Raw genomic sequence first — 15,440 nt, 5'->3', positions numbered from 1 at the left:
TTTTTAATAAAATGGTCATGATTAGAATCTCCATGTTCTTTATCTGAGTTCCTCATGTCACCTCACAGTGTAGCCTGGTTTCCACTTCCCTTTTTTGTCTCTTCCTTAAATAAAAACTTGAAAACTTCTGTTGTTTTTGGTTGAATTCAGTAAAGTTTAGGTAGAGAATTTTCAGAGGAACATGCATGTTACTTGTAATGAATACTTGGGAGGACTGTTGAGTATGTTGGTACGTACTTGCTATCTCAACACGGGGCCTGAAGCAGGGATGTTGCTGGGAATTTGAAGTCTCCCTGGACTACATAGCAAGCACAAAGCCAGTTAAAGATAGAGAGTGAAAGTCTGTCTCAAGAAAACAAAAAGTCATATTTAGCAGATTAGTAAGAAGACATGGATCATCAGTTTCAAAAATAACTTTTGTTATTAATGTTTATAAATAGTAAAGGAATGTGAAATTCTGCATATTGGATATCTATCACCACAAAGGTCCGAACACCCATTTCTTAGTGCTCTTTAAACAGTGCATTTCTTAGAATGGTGATTTTTCACTCTGTATCTCCTTTAGACTCACATGGGGTCACTGTCAAAGATGTCACCTTAGGGTGTTCACTGTAGACTAAACAAACCAGAGTCTCAGAGACCACAGCACAGGCTCCTGTGCATTTATTGAAGTTTTCTTAGGGAGAATTCAGCATGAGGCCAGTGTTGAGATGTTCCTTCATACCTACAGTTTAGGCCTGACCTTCCCAAACCAATTCCTCAGACTGTCTGACTATTTCAGCATTTCTCATGATTTCCTTTGCTGACTGGACCTAAGTTTTGAACCTTTGTTAGTCTTTTACATGGTGTGTTTATGCTGCTGTCTTATTCTGAGGGGCACCAAGTCACCGCAGGCTACACTGCAGAGGGAGAGCTGCTGGGTAGCTCATACCGTTATGGCACATTTGCATATTTTGTAATCACTTGGTACTTTTTGACTGTGAGACTTTTGGAGGAGGATGCAAGGATCACATGTCACTCATCTTCGTATCCCCAGGGTCAAAACTCTAAAGGCTGAATGGACCCACTGGCTTGTAACAAGTCCACACAATGTGCATCATTGCTTTCTGTTCTTTCAGAGATGAACACTTTTAGATCAGAAGCTCTAAAAGACGTGTTCCAGCTTATTCACTTGTAGACAAAAGACCTAGTATTTCATCCTGGGTTAGCTCTTTAAAGTTCATTTTTAAAAACTTTTTTATAGGTTCTTTGTGAATTTCACATCATGCACCCCAATTCATTCATTTCTTAGTCCCTCTATAACTGCTCCCCACCCTTGCAACCTCCCCTCCAAAAGAAAAAAAAATTTAAAAAATCATTAAAAAATATCTCTGTGGAAGCCACAGTGTGTGCACACACTGTACCTTTTTGCCCAGACAGCTTTACTTGCAACTGTTCATTGCAATGAGTCTTTGGTCTGGTTCAAGGCCTCTGGCTTCTGCTATACTATCAATATTAGATCCTCACTGGGACTCCTCTTGGTAATCCTGTTCTTGCCCTGTCATAGAGATCTTGCAGCTTTGGTTCTGCTGGACAGGCTCCTTCATGTGCTCTAGGATCTCATAGATGGGATAAATGTTGGGGTGGGCCAACTTAAAGTCCTGGATCTGGGCCTGGGTTGTAGGTGAGTTGATCAGCCCTGCTTTGCCCAAGCCACTGGGGCCTGTTTGTCCTCTCTGTCTGGACCAGGGACCAGGTCTCCTGCCTGGGGCAGCTGATGAGGAGCAGGTCCACCTCTCATGCCCATGTCTCCAGGGCCAGCCCTCCCACATTGCCCAGGTAAGGGACAGGGCCAGCTCTCCAGAGTTTCCCACAGTCAGCAAGGGGCGGAGCCAGCTCAGCTCAGACATCTGCTTGGGCTTTGGTGGTAAAGTGAGCCATGGTTATCAACACAGACTTCTCTGTGGCAGGGCTATGAACCCAGACATTGCCCTTGGAGGCAGCACAGGCCTGGGCTACTCATATCACCACCCTCATATCTCCAGTTCAGCCTCTCTTCATTGAACACAAACCATTGTTTCTCTCATCTCTTCACCACATACTTGCTCAGTTTAGTGACACCAACCTACCTGCCTGTACTCTCTCTAAAGTTCATTTTTGAGAGCATGTTTTTGTTCCTCTTGTTGTTTTTAAGTTTTGTCCTAAATGACCTATTGCCAGGCAGTGTTTTGATTTTTGCCATAGTAGTATAGGTGGTTGGGTTTAAACAACAGTTTAGTTAAAGATACTGTATAAGTTAGGTGTAGTATATAGCAGAGCTTATGAAAACTATGGGTGTGATTGAGTTGGCCAGACAGAAATGAGAGCTGTATTTATCAGAGAGTTATTAATACAGAAACATGAATGATATCACTTATATCATGTATGTTGTATTAGCTTACTCTCCTAGCTAATGCCATGTACACAATTCTTCACAAGATTGTCTTAGATCTTAGCTGCCTGGCTACTCTTACTCACATGGCCACACAAGTGTTACAGCAAAGAATAGCAATATTGGTGGATTGAAGTTTTAGGCCTCTGACAAAAGTTTACTTGAGGCAATGGGGTAATGGGTAGGATGAAAGTGAGGCTATTTTTTATGATGTCAAAATAAGGCTAATATGTACACACAAGTGTTATTTTGTTATTGGCCATTTGTTAAACTGAAGATACTAGACTTCCAGGAATCCATCAAGTGACAAAGTATTCAGGAAACAAGAATAGTTAAAGGTTCTGCTGCAAACTTAAAATCTTAAATTCTTTTTAATAATGTTAATTACTTTTACAATTATGTTGCATACCATTTGGTTGATAATCTTCCCGATCCATTACTAGTCAATGCTTTATGTTTGGGTTGAAATTACTTAAGAACCTTCATTTCTGCTAAAGTTTGACTTTGCCACGAATGTTTTATTGTTGGCTTACTTTTAAAAAAGTTGCTAAAAAGACAATCTTGAAAAATTAAATTTAACCTCTGGCATATAAAGGTTGGCTCTGGTTTGCTGATGATGTCTGGCTTGAGATGATGTCAAGAGAAAAGGACAGGATGTCAAGACCCTGAATTTATAGGGAACTCGGTGATATATTAACTTCATGTTTAAATTTCAGATGTTTTGTGAATAATAAACAGGTCCCAATCTGGAAATCCTATCAAGTTCTTTGGATCCTACAATTCTATGGTTCATTTTTGAAATTAGAAATTAAAATTAACCTTATGTAATTATAAAGATTTATTAAAGTTTCTTACCATCTGGATAGTTTGAAAAATATTATTACATTTTTCCTTCTGCAACCTTTGTTTCACAGCTCCTATAGATTGTTAGCCAAATTTTTCAAAACCTATGCCAACTATTCAGTGGAAATGGATGTTTATTTGTTTGTTAAACTGTAATCCTGAGTTTCTAAGATTTTAATTAGGTTGGCCTTAAGCATGCTTTGTGTGTCAGATGAGGTCAGATCGAGTTCTAAAACAGTTCTAAAACAGAAGTTGAAAGTTTGTTTTTCATGCTTGATTTTCTTTCTGTAGCCTCTAAAAATGCAGCTCAGATATCATCCTCATGTCTCTAAAGATGTTTCTGTCATAATTGTCACTCACCAAAAATCACGAAAACCTGCGTGTGCCTCTGAACCACGGAATGGTAGATAGCAAGGCCTTCAGGTGTGGTGGAGAGGCCTTCTGGCAGCTACCGGCCAACCACTGCCGGCCAACAGCTACCGGCCAACAGCTACCGGCCAACAGCTACCGGCCAACAGCTACCGGCCAACCACTGGTGTACTTGGGAGTGACTTCTGCCCATATGTGCCTCACTCTCCCTGTTTGTAAGATAAACGTATCCCCTTTTTCCAGTTCTAGGAATCTTTTCAACACTAGTCCATAACACTGAAGTGTTTAAACAGCTTTTAAAATAAGAAATGAAGAACTGAGGTGGAGAATTACCTTAGCTGTGCAAAGCCCTCTTTCAAAGCCTAGCACTCCCTCTACCCCCTAAAATCAAAATTTGTTTTTACATAATAATTAGAAGCCCATTTTAATAAAATTTTATTTGTGGAATATCCCTCAGGTATAGTTGTCATCATTGTCATCTTCTTGTCCTTATCTTCCTCTTCCTCTGCCTGTTAGGTGGGGGAGGGTATGCTGGGGAAGCCCAGAACCTTGCTCATGGAAGAATGCGTTTCTCTGCTGAGCCACACACAGGACTTCTGCTATTCCTAACTTTTCATCTTCAGTGTAAAATTAGTAAGTTGGTAGTATATGTGAGCTAGTTGTCTCCTCTCACATACTTTGTTTTCTTTCAACTTTAGAAAGCAAGGCTTAAGGTTAAAGTTGAGGATAATCCTGCCTCATTAAAACTGCCGAGTCATAAGCTGGACTATTAATACTAGACGACTCCAGTGTAATTCTTACTTAATGTATTACTTCTGCAGTGTAAGCTAAGGAAGTACCTGCTTTTTTGTTTGGATTACTTATATACTAGACATATGAAGACAGCTCCCAACTGCTGGACCACCACATGGAATGCAGTTATCTTACTGCCAGTGTGGTACTGTGGTTGGATGAGGTTTGATTGTGTCTCGTCCCAACCCTGGCTTGGCTGAAGCAGTGGATCCTGTGAAATGTAGAGCCTGGAGGGAGCTAATTAGGTCCTAAGCATAGTGTGGCCGCCACCTTTATGTAGGCCTCCTCTGATTGAGAGGATGATTAGTTCTCATGAGAGTGTTTTGTCTTTGAGACAGGGTCTCACCATGTAGCCCTGGCTGCTCTAAAATTTTCTGTGTAGACCAGGCTAACATCAAACTCGGAGGTCCACCTGTTTTCGTGCCCTAGTCCTAAATGTTGGGATTAAAGACACATGCCATCATGCCTGACCACAAAGGTGGCGCTTTTGTAAGATGTTCGGCCTCCTCTGAACATTGCAGGTTCTTTTTCTGCTTCATTATTCATGTTGCAGCCAGAGGTTCTTCTTGAGGATGTAGGTGTCTGGCCATTTGGATTCGTCACCCATTAGAATTGTGAGCAACATAAACCTATATTTTTATCCATTCATTACTCAGTGATGTGTGTGTGTGTGTGTGTGTGTGTGTGTGTGTGTGTGTGTGTGTTTTATAGCAACATAAAGTGGCCTGACACTTTCTGAAGGCCTCTGTGTAGAATCTGGTACTGTGCCCTCACGGGTGCCAGCCCTGCTGCTCTGGATGCCTTGATTTTAACCCAGCGATGGAGGAAAATGTCATACAGCATCGGTTCAATGAATGTTTTGGATTCGTTTTCCTAACTGTTCAAAAGCAGTGCTAGGGACCCTGTATTAATTCCCTGTTGTGGTTATAACATGTTGTTCAAAACATAGTGTCTTAAAAAATAAAAAAAATAGTACAGTCTTGTAGTTCTGGAAAGCATTGTCTGTGCTGTGTTTCTTTAGGAGGCTCATCTTCTCAGACCCTTTCTAAGTGTGCACAGAGGTCAGAGGATAACCTGATGACTTCTTCCTCTATGTGGGTTCTGAGGATTATACTCAGGTCTCAATCTTGGCAGCAAGTCCCCTAAACCACTGAGTTGTCTTGATGCCTCTGCCTTTCGGGGGCCCTGGAGGAACACTTGCTCCTTGTTTTCTCAAGTGTCCGGAGGCTGCCTATGTGCCTGATCATGCCACCAATCTCTCATTGCTCTGCTCTGTACTCAAATCAGCATATCTTCTCTATTGTCTTCTTGTTCCCTCTTGTGAAAGCTGATGGTATCAGACAGAAGCCCCCCTTGTGACCTAGGATAATCTCCCCATAAGTCCTCAGCTTAATCATTGATTTTTATGACCCCTCTGTTAGGCCGTGTGTTCCCAGTCCTGGGGCAAGAGTGTGGGGCTTGTGCAGGGCTGTTATTCTGCCTTCCTGTCATTGCTGTACCTCTCTGAGTCACTACCTCAGAAAGGCCTTCTGAGACCACCCTAAGTCCACCATCCATTCTGGTAGTTTAGACCAAATTGCCTAACTCTTAAGAGAGTGGTTATATTTTCTAAACTTATTATTATTATTTTTTTTTGTTTTTGCTTTTTTTTAAAGACAGGGTTTCTCTGTGTAGCCTTGGCTGTCCTGGAATTCACTCTGTAGACCAGGCTGGCCTCGAACTCAGAAATCCATCTGCCTCTGTTTCCCAAGTGTTGGGATCAAAGGCGTGTACCACCACTGCCCGGCCCTAAACTTATTTTTTTAATCTAATTAATAAGTCACTTTCAGTCTTCTCATAGTAGGCAGGTAGAGCAGAGACATGTCAGTCTAACTCCTCCTAGCACGTGGAGCACTGTCAAAGAACTGTATCGTTCTGAATATAGTTTTAGAAAATCACCTTATATTAGAATTGTATTAAGTAATACACACTTAAAAATGCCTGAACCTTAGTTAAAATAAGATTTCTTTATTTTTCCATTGAGTTTATGTTTCTCCTTGGGTCTTGACTGAGGCCTGTAGAAACAAACAAACAAACAAACACAGATGTAAAAAAGAACTACAGGAAGAAATTATATAAAAATGAGACTGAATTACTTTGAGCTAAATAAATAGTGCTAGAGGATATTATGTTAGGTGAGGTAAGCCATGCAGAAAGATGAGTACTTCTTATCGTTTCTCACATATGACAGCTTGAAATGTTAGTCTAGAAGAAGAGGAAGAGGAGGAGGGAGAAAGGGAGGAAGAGAAGCAGGAGAAGAGGGAGGAGGGGGAGAGGGAGGGGCGGGGAGAAGGAGGAAGGGAGAAGAGAGGGGGAGAAGAAGAAGGAGAGGAGGGGAGGAAGAAGAGGAGGGGGAGGAGGAAGAAGGGAGAAGGAGGAGGGGAGGAAAACTAGTAATTATTAGAGGCTAGGAAAAGGAGTGAAAAGGAGATAGCAGGAGGTTGGATAACAGGTACCAAACACTTACAGTGGAGTAATAAGCTGTACTGTACTGTAGGGTGATGAGAGTTCACAGTAAGCTCTTAGATATTTTATGAAAAATTGTAAGAGAACAGCTCAGAGGCTCTAAATATTAAAAAATGGTAAGGAAACAGAAACTTTAATCACCCTGATATAATTTTATAAAAATGTTTTGGAATATTATGCTATACTTCATACAGTTACACAATTATCACATGCTAATTAACAAGGAAAGAAGAATTAGAATGAACGAAAACAGTAAATACATTACTAAAATTAATGGTAGTGTTACTGGACTCTGAGCTATCAAACCGATGTAGCTTGTTCGCCACAGATTTATGATGTTAATATTTACAATTCAGAGGAGACTGAGATAAAAGCTGTTATAGTCACATCAGGGACTGGGAAGAAGAGAAGAGGGAAAGGTTCATTTTAATTGAGACATCAGTTCTGGTAAGTAGAGCTTTCCTAATGCTGTTCCCAAAACATGACCTTAGTGCTTTAGGAAACCCTAGGAGCTTTTAGGCAGAAAGTAAACTGTCTACGGAGCTGGCATTTAGAGCAAGCAGGCCTAATGGGAAGACTACATCTAGTAAGCAGGTAATTTGTAGTTGTATCATGGTTTACTTGGGCATCCTGGTGATTAATAAGACAGCCTGTTAGTGAGCTACTCCAGAGATACTGAGTGAGCTCCTACTGCTGGTCAGGATCAAGTCCTTGAAATCATCCTGCTCTACAGTGGAGAGAGAGATGGAAGACTATGGGAGAGGAGTGTTGTGGACCAAACTGGGCTGCCTGAAAACTCATGTCCTGGAGCTGTCTCCTTGTGTGGTAATACATGAAGACAGGGTTTTAAAATAGGAGATTAAGATTAAATGAGATTATCTGGCTGGGGTCCCTAATTCAAGAGGATGCCTATCCTCAGGAGAAAGGGGAGTGACCTGAGAGTTCACACACGAAGACTGCGTGAGGACATGCTGAGGTCAAAAAGAGGCCTTGGGAGAAACTGAACCTGCCAGCCACTGTCCAGGGACATCCATCCTCCAGAACTGTGAATAAGGAACTCTCTGTTATTTAAGTCACCCCCTCTGTGGTCGTCTATTAGGGCCTCTGTGGCATTTTCTACGGTGAGGGGTAGTGGCCTGAGTCCTGAAATTCAGATAGGGTTGTTTGCAGAAAACCATTTAGGTCAAGGATCTGATGCAGAAAACCTCTCAGGAGAAGTAGTGAGTAAAAGTTATGGGCAGTGCTGCTCTTTTGACCTAGAGAGTAGATGAAAGAAGCCCATGTGGATAGAGTGCAGGGAGGTGCTTGTGAGCCAAGGAGCACTGTGCTTGGGGTGGGCAGGAGCTGTTGGTGTGGTAGAAAAGGATCTTTGACAGAGTAAGGAGTGGTAAAGAGTGACTCCAAGGACAATGGTAAATGAAGGCAACCAGAGCTTGGTGGTACCTGGAGTTGGCTGAGAAAAGTGAGAGGAGTTGGGCTTGACTGACTGATGAGGCCGATGGTGATGGTATCTGAACTCCTTGTCTTCCTGGTAGACAGGAACTTAGGAACTGGGTCTTAGGAACTGGTGTGCAGGAGTCTCCCATCCACGTTCTTTCAAATACTGTTCAACAGAATCATCTTGTTTTCCCAGAGAGCTCTATTACTGCTAGTTAGGCCCTCTCCTTTCACCACACCCTGAATGTAGTGAACGTGAAGTCCAGGCCTGGTTGCAGCCCCGCTGATGCAGTCCAGGCCTGGTTGCAGCCCCGCTGATGCAGTCCAGGCCTGGTTGCAGCCCCGCTGATGCAGTCCAGGCCTGGTTGCAGCCCCGCTGATGCAGTCCAGGCCTGGTTGCAGCCCCGCTGATGCAGTCCAGGCCTGGTTGAAGCCCCGCTGATGCAGTCCAGGCCTGGTTGAAGCCCCGCTGATGCAGTCCAGGCCTGGTTGCAGCCCCGCTGATGCCCCGCCCCATGATGCTGGTTCTCAGGGATCAACAACACCATCAGCCTCATTTGCTACATGAGGCTGCTAAGGTGGGTTTAGCTCCAAAACAGTGTTCATTGTTTCTCTTCATGGTAGCGTTTATACATATTTATTTTAGAGAATTGGGCACATATGAAAAAACAAACAGACCTGAGAGCACATGAATGTATAAACAGAAGAATAACCACAATAAAAATCTGGTAGTCCATATTCTGCTTAGAGCTGGTGATTGTTGGTACTGGGAGTGAAAGGAAAAAGCTGTTTGTTTCCTGTAGTTTATGGCCATGATCATCCAATATGCAAATATTAACATGATCAGTAGATATTTTTAGAGTCCCTGCTGGTTGTCAGAATTTGTAGGATGACACAGTAAGCAGTGATTATTTTTGTCATAGAAACATTTGGGAGATGATATTCTCAGTATATACAAAGTCTTAAAGTTTGCTCGTAGAAAGAGGTGGCAACTTCTTTGAAATTAGGTTTTACCACTTAGAACTGGGAAGGTATTTTAAAAGTATACGTAAGAAGTTTGATGGACAATTTTTTATTTTAGTTTAAATGTCTTCCTTCTAAGTAGATAATATTTACTGTATTATTTCACTCTTGAGTGAAGCGCAGTTTCCCTTTTGAGGTACAAAGCTTAATTTTGAAAAAGCTGTTCACAGACTAGAGAATAATGCAGTAAAGTTGGATGTGCCATGTTTCATGAAGACAGACAAAGCGGAAAAGCAGAGCCCTGAGCGATGGTAATTAACTTCGAACCGGTCTGGAGCTTTGCTGTAATAGGCTGTACTGCTGTCTCATTTCTGACGCCAGGAGCCTTTCAGAAGCATCCTAAGAAATGCTCGCCTCTGGCCACCACAGCTGACTAGTAAATGCGCTTTCCCTTTCTGATGTTGCAGCTGACTCACGTGGACAAGGCAAGCTTCCAGGTGGATGCCTTTGGGGCCTCGTTCATTCTTGATGTGCTGCTGAACCAGTAAGTACTCGCTGCTCAGTCGTCTTCACGTCAGTTGTGCCATCTCTTGACTTCAAGGTGTTAGTGCTGCTCACGGTAGGAAATAAACATGCATTAGAAGTGGAACAACTTTACCAGCTCACTTTCACGAACATGTAATGGAAGGCAAGGGCTCTTCCAGCATCTGCATTATAAGAACGTGTGAAGCCGGGCGTTGTGGTGCACGCCTTTAATCCCAGCACTTGGGAGGCAGAGGCAGGTGGATTTCTGAGTTCGAGGCCAGCCTGGTCTACAGAGTGAGCTCCAGGACAGCCAGGGCTATACAGAGAAACCCTGTCTCAAAAAACCAAAAAAAAAAAAGAACGTGTGACCTGAGCTTCCGATGGATGATAGATTATGGAAATACGCTTAAGGCAGGAAAAGTCCCTCTTTCTATGTGTGCTTGTATGGGTACATACTCAAGTATACACAAGTTCATTCATGTGCAGGTGGGTGTAGAAGTCAGAGGACAACTAGTGGAAGTCGGGTCTCACCATGTGGGTTCCAGCAATTGAAGTCAGATCTTCACTCTTGGTAGCAGGCACTGTTGCCTGCTGAACTGCTGAGCCGTATTAATGGTTTTGTTCTTGTGGTTTTTGAGAGAGAGGGTGGGGGAAAGAGAGGTAGAGAGAGTCTTTTCATTCATGTACATTTTGGCCAACTTGCTTATTGTCCTTTGAAGAATTCTGTGTGCAAAACCCTTCATTTTCTGAGGAAGAAACACCCATGACCATATTTATTAGAACATAAACAAGAAGCTTACAAGACTGAGAGAAAAGTAGATTTTAAAAAAAGATATTGGCATGAAAATATTAGACTTTTTTTTTTTGGTCTGGTATCTATACTAAATGTAGGTGGTAGGTAGCTATTTCCTTTTTAAATTTGTCTTTATTCTTGAATTCATACATATGTGCAGTGAAATACGGTATAACCCTAACCCTAATTACTCAGTTTCCCCACACCTACTTTCTATTTCTCTTATCACCTCAGCACATTCTTTTCCCAACTTCGTGTCATCTTAAATTACAAACTGCATCCAGTCAGTACTGTTCATATACGCACGGATGTGGGACTGTTCACTGGAACTTAAGCATCCTACCTGTGGCCACATCTCAAAAATGATAGTCCAGCTCTCAGCGACTGTGACTCCCACTAACTACTCAGTAACCACCTACAGTTACTACCTATGCTGGCATTTTGGCTGGCTTGATCTTATGCAGGACGTACGTACGCAGGTGACTCCAGCTGCCATGGGTTCATGGGTGCATGTGTAAATCATAGTCACTTGCTGTGAAGAGACACCATGAGCAAGGTAAGTGTTATAAAAGAAAGCACTAAACTGGGGGCTGGCTTACAGTTTTAGAGGCTCTCCCGTTACCATCGTGGCGAGGAGCATGGCACATTGCGAGCACACTTGACGCTGGAAAAGTAGCTGAGTGTTCTACATCCTGGTCTGCAGGCAGAGAGAAATGCTGGGCCTGTTGTGAGCTTTTTGAAACCTTCAAGCCCACCTCCAGTGGCACACTCCAGAAGCCCACCTCCAAAGCACAGTTAACTTATATATTGTAAGGTGAATGACAATAATCTGTGTTATTTTTTAGACTTCTAGGATCTCCCTGACCAAATAACTTGTAGGAAGGCATCTCATAACTTATACTTCAGCTTATTCTTAATAATCCAAGCACTCTGCCAGTGAGACAGTTGTCTATTAAATGCAAGGTATTCCGCTTTAACTCCTTTTTTAAAAGTCATGTTTTAGAACTAGCTTACTAATTAGTAGGTTCCTGTAGGCTTTTTCATACGTCTTTAGTTGTTTGTAACCCACTCCGCACTGCTCTTTTCCCTATTCCCTGCCCTCATCACATTTAATTCATTAACTCGAAGAATTATCCACTCACACGCCATTTTAAATTTCACCTGTGTTCTTCTGTCCCTCCAATTATTATCTTTTAGCTGGGTTGTGAGATAGAGGACTTCCATGTGGTTTAACCCCTCAGGGTGAGCCCTCCCTCCACTCCTGGTTCCCTCCTATTCCCACTCCTCCGCTTTCTTCCCTGAGTACCCAGCTTCCCTATTTTAGCTTTACCTAACGCTAATTTCTAGCCTCCCGTCTTGAAAGCACCCTCTCAAAGGGTCTAGCTAGTTTCTGGGCTTCTGCTTGTGTTCCAAGTTAAACACACAAAAGAGAAGGTTTGAAGGCACGATCTGCATGTGAGAGAAAAGAACATATTACCTTTCTGGGCCTGAGGAGTTACTTTATTCAGTACACTTTTTTTTCCTAGTCCCATTTAATTATGCAAATTTTATGATTTAACTTTTTAAAAAGATTTATTTATTTCATGTATGTGAGTACACTATTGCTGTCTTTAGATACACCAGAAGAGGGCATCAGATCCCCATTACAAATGGTTGTGAGCCACCATGTGGTTGCTGGGAATTGAACTCAGGACTTCTGGAAGAGCAGCCAGTGTTCTTAACTGCTAAGCCATCTCTTCTGCCCATGATTTAATTTTTCTTTACAACTTAGCAACATTGTATTCTGCATTGGTGCTGCATTTTCTTATCTGTCCATCTCTTGGTACATGTATAGGTTGGCTTCATTCTCTAGCTATTGTATTGTGAATAGAATGACAGTAGACATAATGTGAAAGTGTCTCTGTAGTTGGGTATAAAGTGTGTTAGTAGCTGTTCTTCTAGTCTGGAAACACCAGGTTTTTTTCTACCTCATTTTTAAGTAGTTTTTTTTTTTTTTTTTTTTTTAAATTTCATGCTTTTGGTTTGTCTCACTGCTGAGGTTTATTCTATTGGTTTAGGAAGAAGGAAAGTAGAAATTGAATGTTCTTTTTAAAAGCTTTGAGCTCTTTCATGAAGGAATTCAAGGACTCTGGAACAAACAAAATTTTTTTCTTTTACTACCAGAAAATGTGTATCTGCATATCAGTTGCAGAATCAATCTAATTATACTTATTTTTAGATTGAAATTGAAGAAAAAGAATTATTATGTAACATTCCTTCAAAATAGTCAGTAAGCCAGATTATCTATAATCAGATTATACAAGAGTTCATTCACCCTGTGGGTTGGAGTTTTGCAAAAGGCATCTTAACAATTCAGAAAGGCTAAAAGCAAGAAGCACAGCCAGTTCCTTTTTTGGCAGAGTTATGAAGGTTAGGAAGCAGCTTCCTTCGTGGGTCATGGCTATGAAATTTCACTCTTTAGGACAGATACATTAATAACAGCAAACATATGGCCTGCTCTGCTATGATTGGTCCTGAGGCTAAACTGGACCTTCCAAAGGTCGGCAAAGGATAGAAGAAGGCTCAATAAAGACATCCAGCATATTATCTGAGCAATCCAGGCTAAGTATTTTCCTGTAAATTACTCAACTGTTTTTCAATGAGGGAATAATTAAACAGAATAGTGGGAAAGTTTTCTTTTTAGCTCCCTGAGCATTTTATGACAGGTTATCTGTCAAAATGACCCCTCTATCAACAGACCACAGAGAAGCAAATGCCACAAGCAGAGTGACAGGCTCTACTGGAATGTGAAACATACAAAAGCATTAGAAGGAACTCATTTTCTGAAGTCCTTGTTTTTGGAAGGGATCCTCTTGTGTAGCTATCAGATCTGGGATGATCCAACTCCAAGATGTAAAGTGGATTTTCTTCATTATGAATTATTTCCCTTTTCTTATTTCAATAGCATCCAAATACTTTTTCTCTTACACTGTGAGCCTTATTCCAATCTTTTTATTCCCTCTTTCACCTCAGGGATGGCACCTAGACTTAGAAGACCAGAGCTGACACTCTGAATAGAAGATGTCAGGGGTGGTGGGATTGGGGTGGGGAAATCAAGGGCAAGAACAGAACACTCAGATTTTGGTCAAATGGGCAAGTTCAGACTTGTCTTTAGTTTGAGGGGATCACCTGCCAATTAGTAACTCTCTGTCTTCTTTCCCCTGGAGCCTTGAATTTATAGGAAAAATAGGGTTCCAGATGGATAAAAGACAGGATATGAATTCAGTTGGAAGTAAAAGCTAGCTCTAGAAGTTCTTATTTATTTGACTGCACCCATCTATGAGTGGTTAATACAGAAGATGAAAACAAATGATGAGAACAAGAGTCTTAGTGATGAGGCTATGTGATGATAATAAGCAGCAGACCCTTCCCTGCTATTAGTTAATATGTAAATGAATATTTTGTTCTTCTAGCTAGAATATTCATTCATAATGTACATTGTGTAGAAGACACATCTGCACTGAATAATTTAAGATTCTTATTTTTGTTTTACATATACACACAAACATGTATGCACACATATACATAAACATGTAGATATGCATATATACACGCAGATAGACATATACGCACACAATCCCCTGGGTGTAGCTGAGAGTTTTTGATCTGAGGGCTTCGGAGACCACGAGGAAATAAGTGGCTTATTCTTAAGGAACCTGCCTTCTGGACAGAAAGACACTGAACTTGTCAAATAAGGTAACATCAGAGGGTGGTTAGCCTTGTTAGTGGAATACCTGTGTAGTGATGAAGGTGACAGTTAACAGTTTCTGTCAGGACATGCCATCTCTAAGAAGGGTGACATTTAGATGTAAGGAGCCCCCAAGCAGAAGGAGCAACAGTAAAAGTGAAGACAAGAATGTGCTTAGCATGTCTGAGCAGGAAGAATAGCTTAAGGCCATAAGACAGGAGCACTATTAAATGAGGTTATAAGATGAAAAAGAGCCAAAATATCTGGGGCCTCTTAGACAACAGAAAGACATTGCTAAGAGTGGATTATCAGTTTCCTTACATTTTGTTACATTAAAGAGTCTTTTCCTCATTGGTTTGTGATAATTCAGATTCAGGTTTTCTATATTTAAGAATTTTTAAAGTGGTACTTCTAAACTTATTTCTTGAATACATGGTCCACTGGTTAGATTTTGCCAACATGACACAAACTAGAAACACCTGTGAGATGTCTTGATTGAGGGTCTGTGTCTATGAGATTGGCTTGCAGGGATCTCTGTAGGGCATTTCTGTGATTAATGATGTGGGAGGGTTCTGTCAACTGTGGGCAGTATCACTCTTGGACATGTTGTCTGGAGCGGTATAAGAAAGCAATGTGAGGAGGAAGTTCCAATCCCAGGCCCTCTGACACTCTCAGGATCAGAGGTGAGGAGGACACAACATCTGTCCCAACACCGGGAGTAACTGGGACCTGCGGGACCAGGCACACAGGAATTCCTCCAGCAGAGTGGCTCAGGTTCCTTCTGGCCTCTCTGGGCTGGTGTCCTGAGCAGAACTTCGGCCCAGGCTCCACAGCCAGTCCCACAACACCCAGAGGAAGCTACTGCACTCTCAGGTGCTCTAACAAGCCCAGGGTCACAGGATCCCAGAATCACAGGATCACAGAGACAGCCTGGCTCTGAGGAGTTCTGATAGAAGCAGGATCACAAGAAGGACTGACTCCAGTCAGATTTAGCAAGGGCAGTTAGCTCTAGAGATAACCAGATGGTGGAGGGCAAGCATAAGAAAATAAACAACACAAACCAAGGTCACTTGCCA

The 15,440-nt window shown here is 41.9% G+C and overlaps 1 protein-coding gene across 10 annotated transcripts in view; it reads left to right on the top strand.

Annotated features, from left to right (window-relative positions):
• Positions 1-15,440, top strand: part of Adam22 (ADAM metallopeptidase domain 22) — a 233,357-nt gene that overhangs the window by 22,688 nt on the left and 195,229 nt on the right. For all 10 annotated transcript variants that reach the window (XM_031379990.1, XM_031379989.1, XM_031379992.1 and 7 more), the window contains one exon: positions 9,787-9,863. In XM_031379990.1, coding sequence (XP_031235850.1) covers positions 9,787-9,863 — 77 coding nt within the window. The remainder of the gene's footprint in view (positions 1-9,786; positions 9,864-15,440) is intronic.

The sequence above is a fragment of the Mastomys coucha genome, unplaced genomic scaffold (genome assembly GCF_008632895.1).
Source record: "Mastomys coucha isolate ucsf_1 unplaced genomic scaffold, UCSF_Mcou_1 pScaffold19, whole genome shotgun sequence".
NCBI classification, from domain to species: domain Eukaryota; kingdom Metazoa; phylum Chordata; class Mammalia; order Rodentia; family Muridae; genus Mastomys; species Mastomys coucha.
The sequence above is the reverse complement of the archived record's forward strand: the minus strand, read 5'-3'. Positions and strand labels throughout refer to the sequence as shown.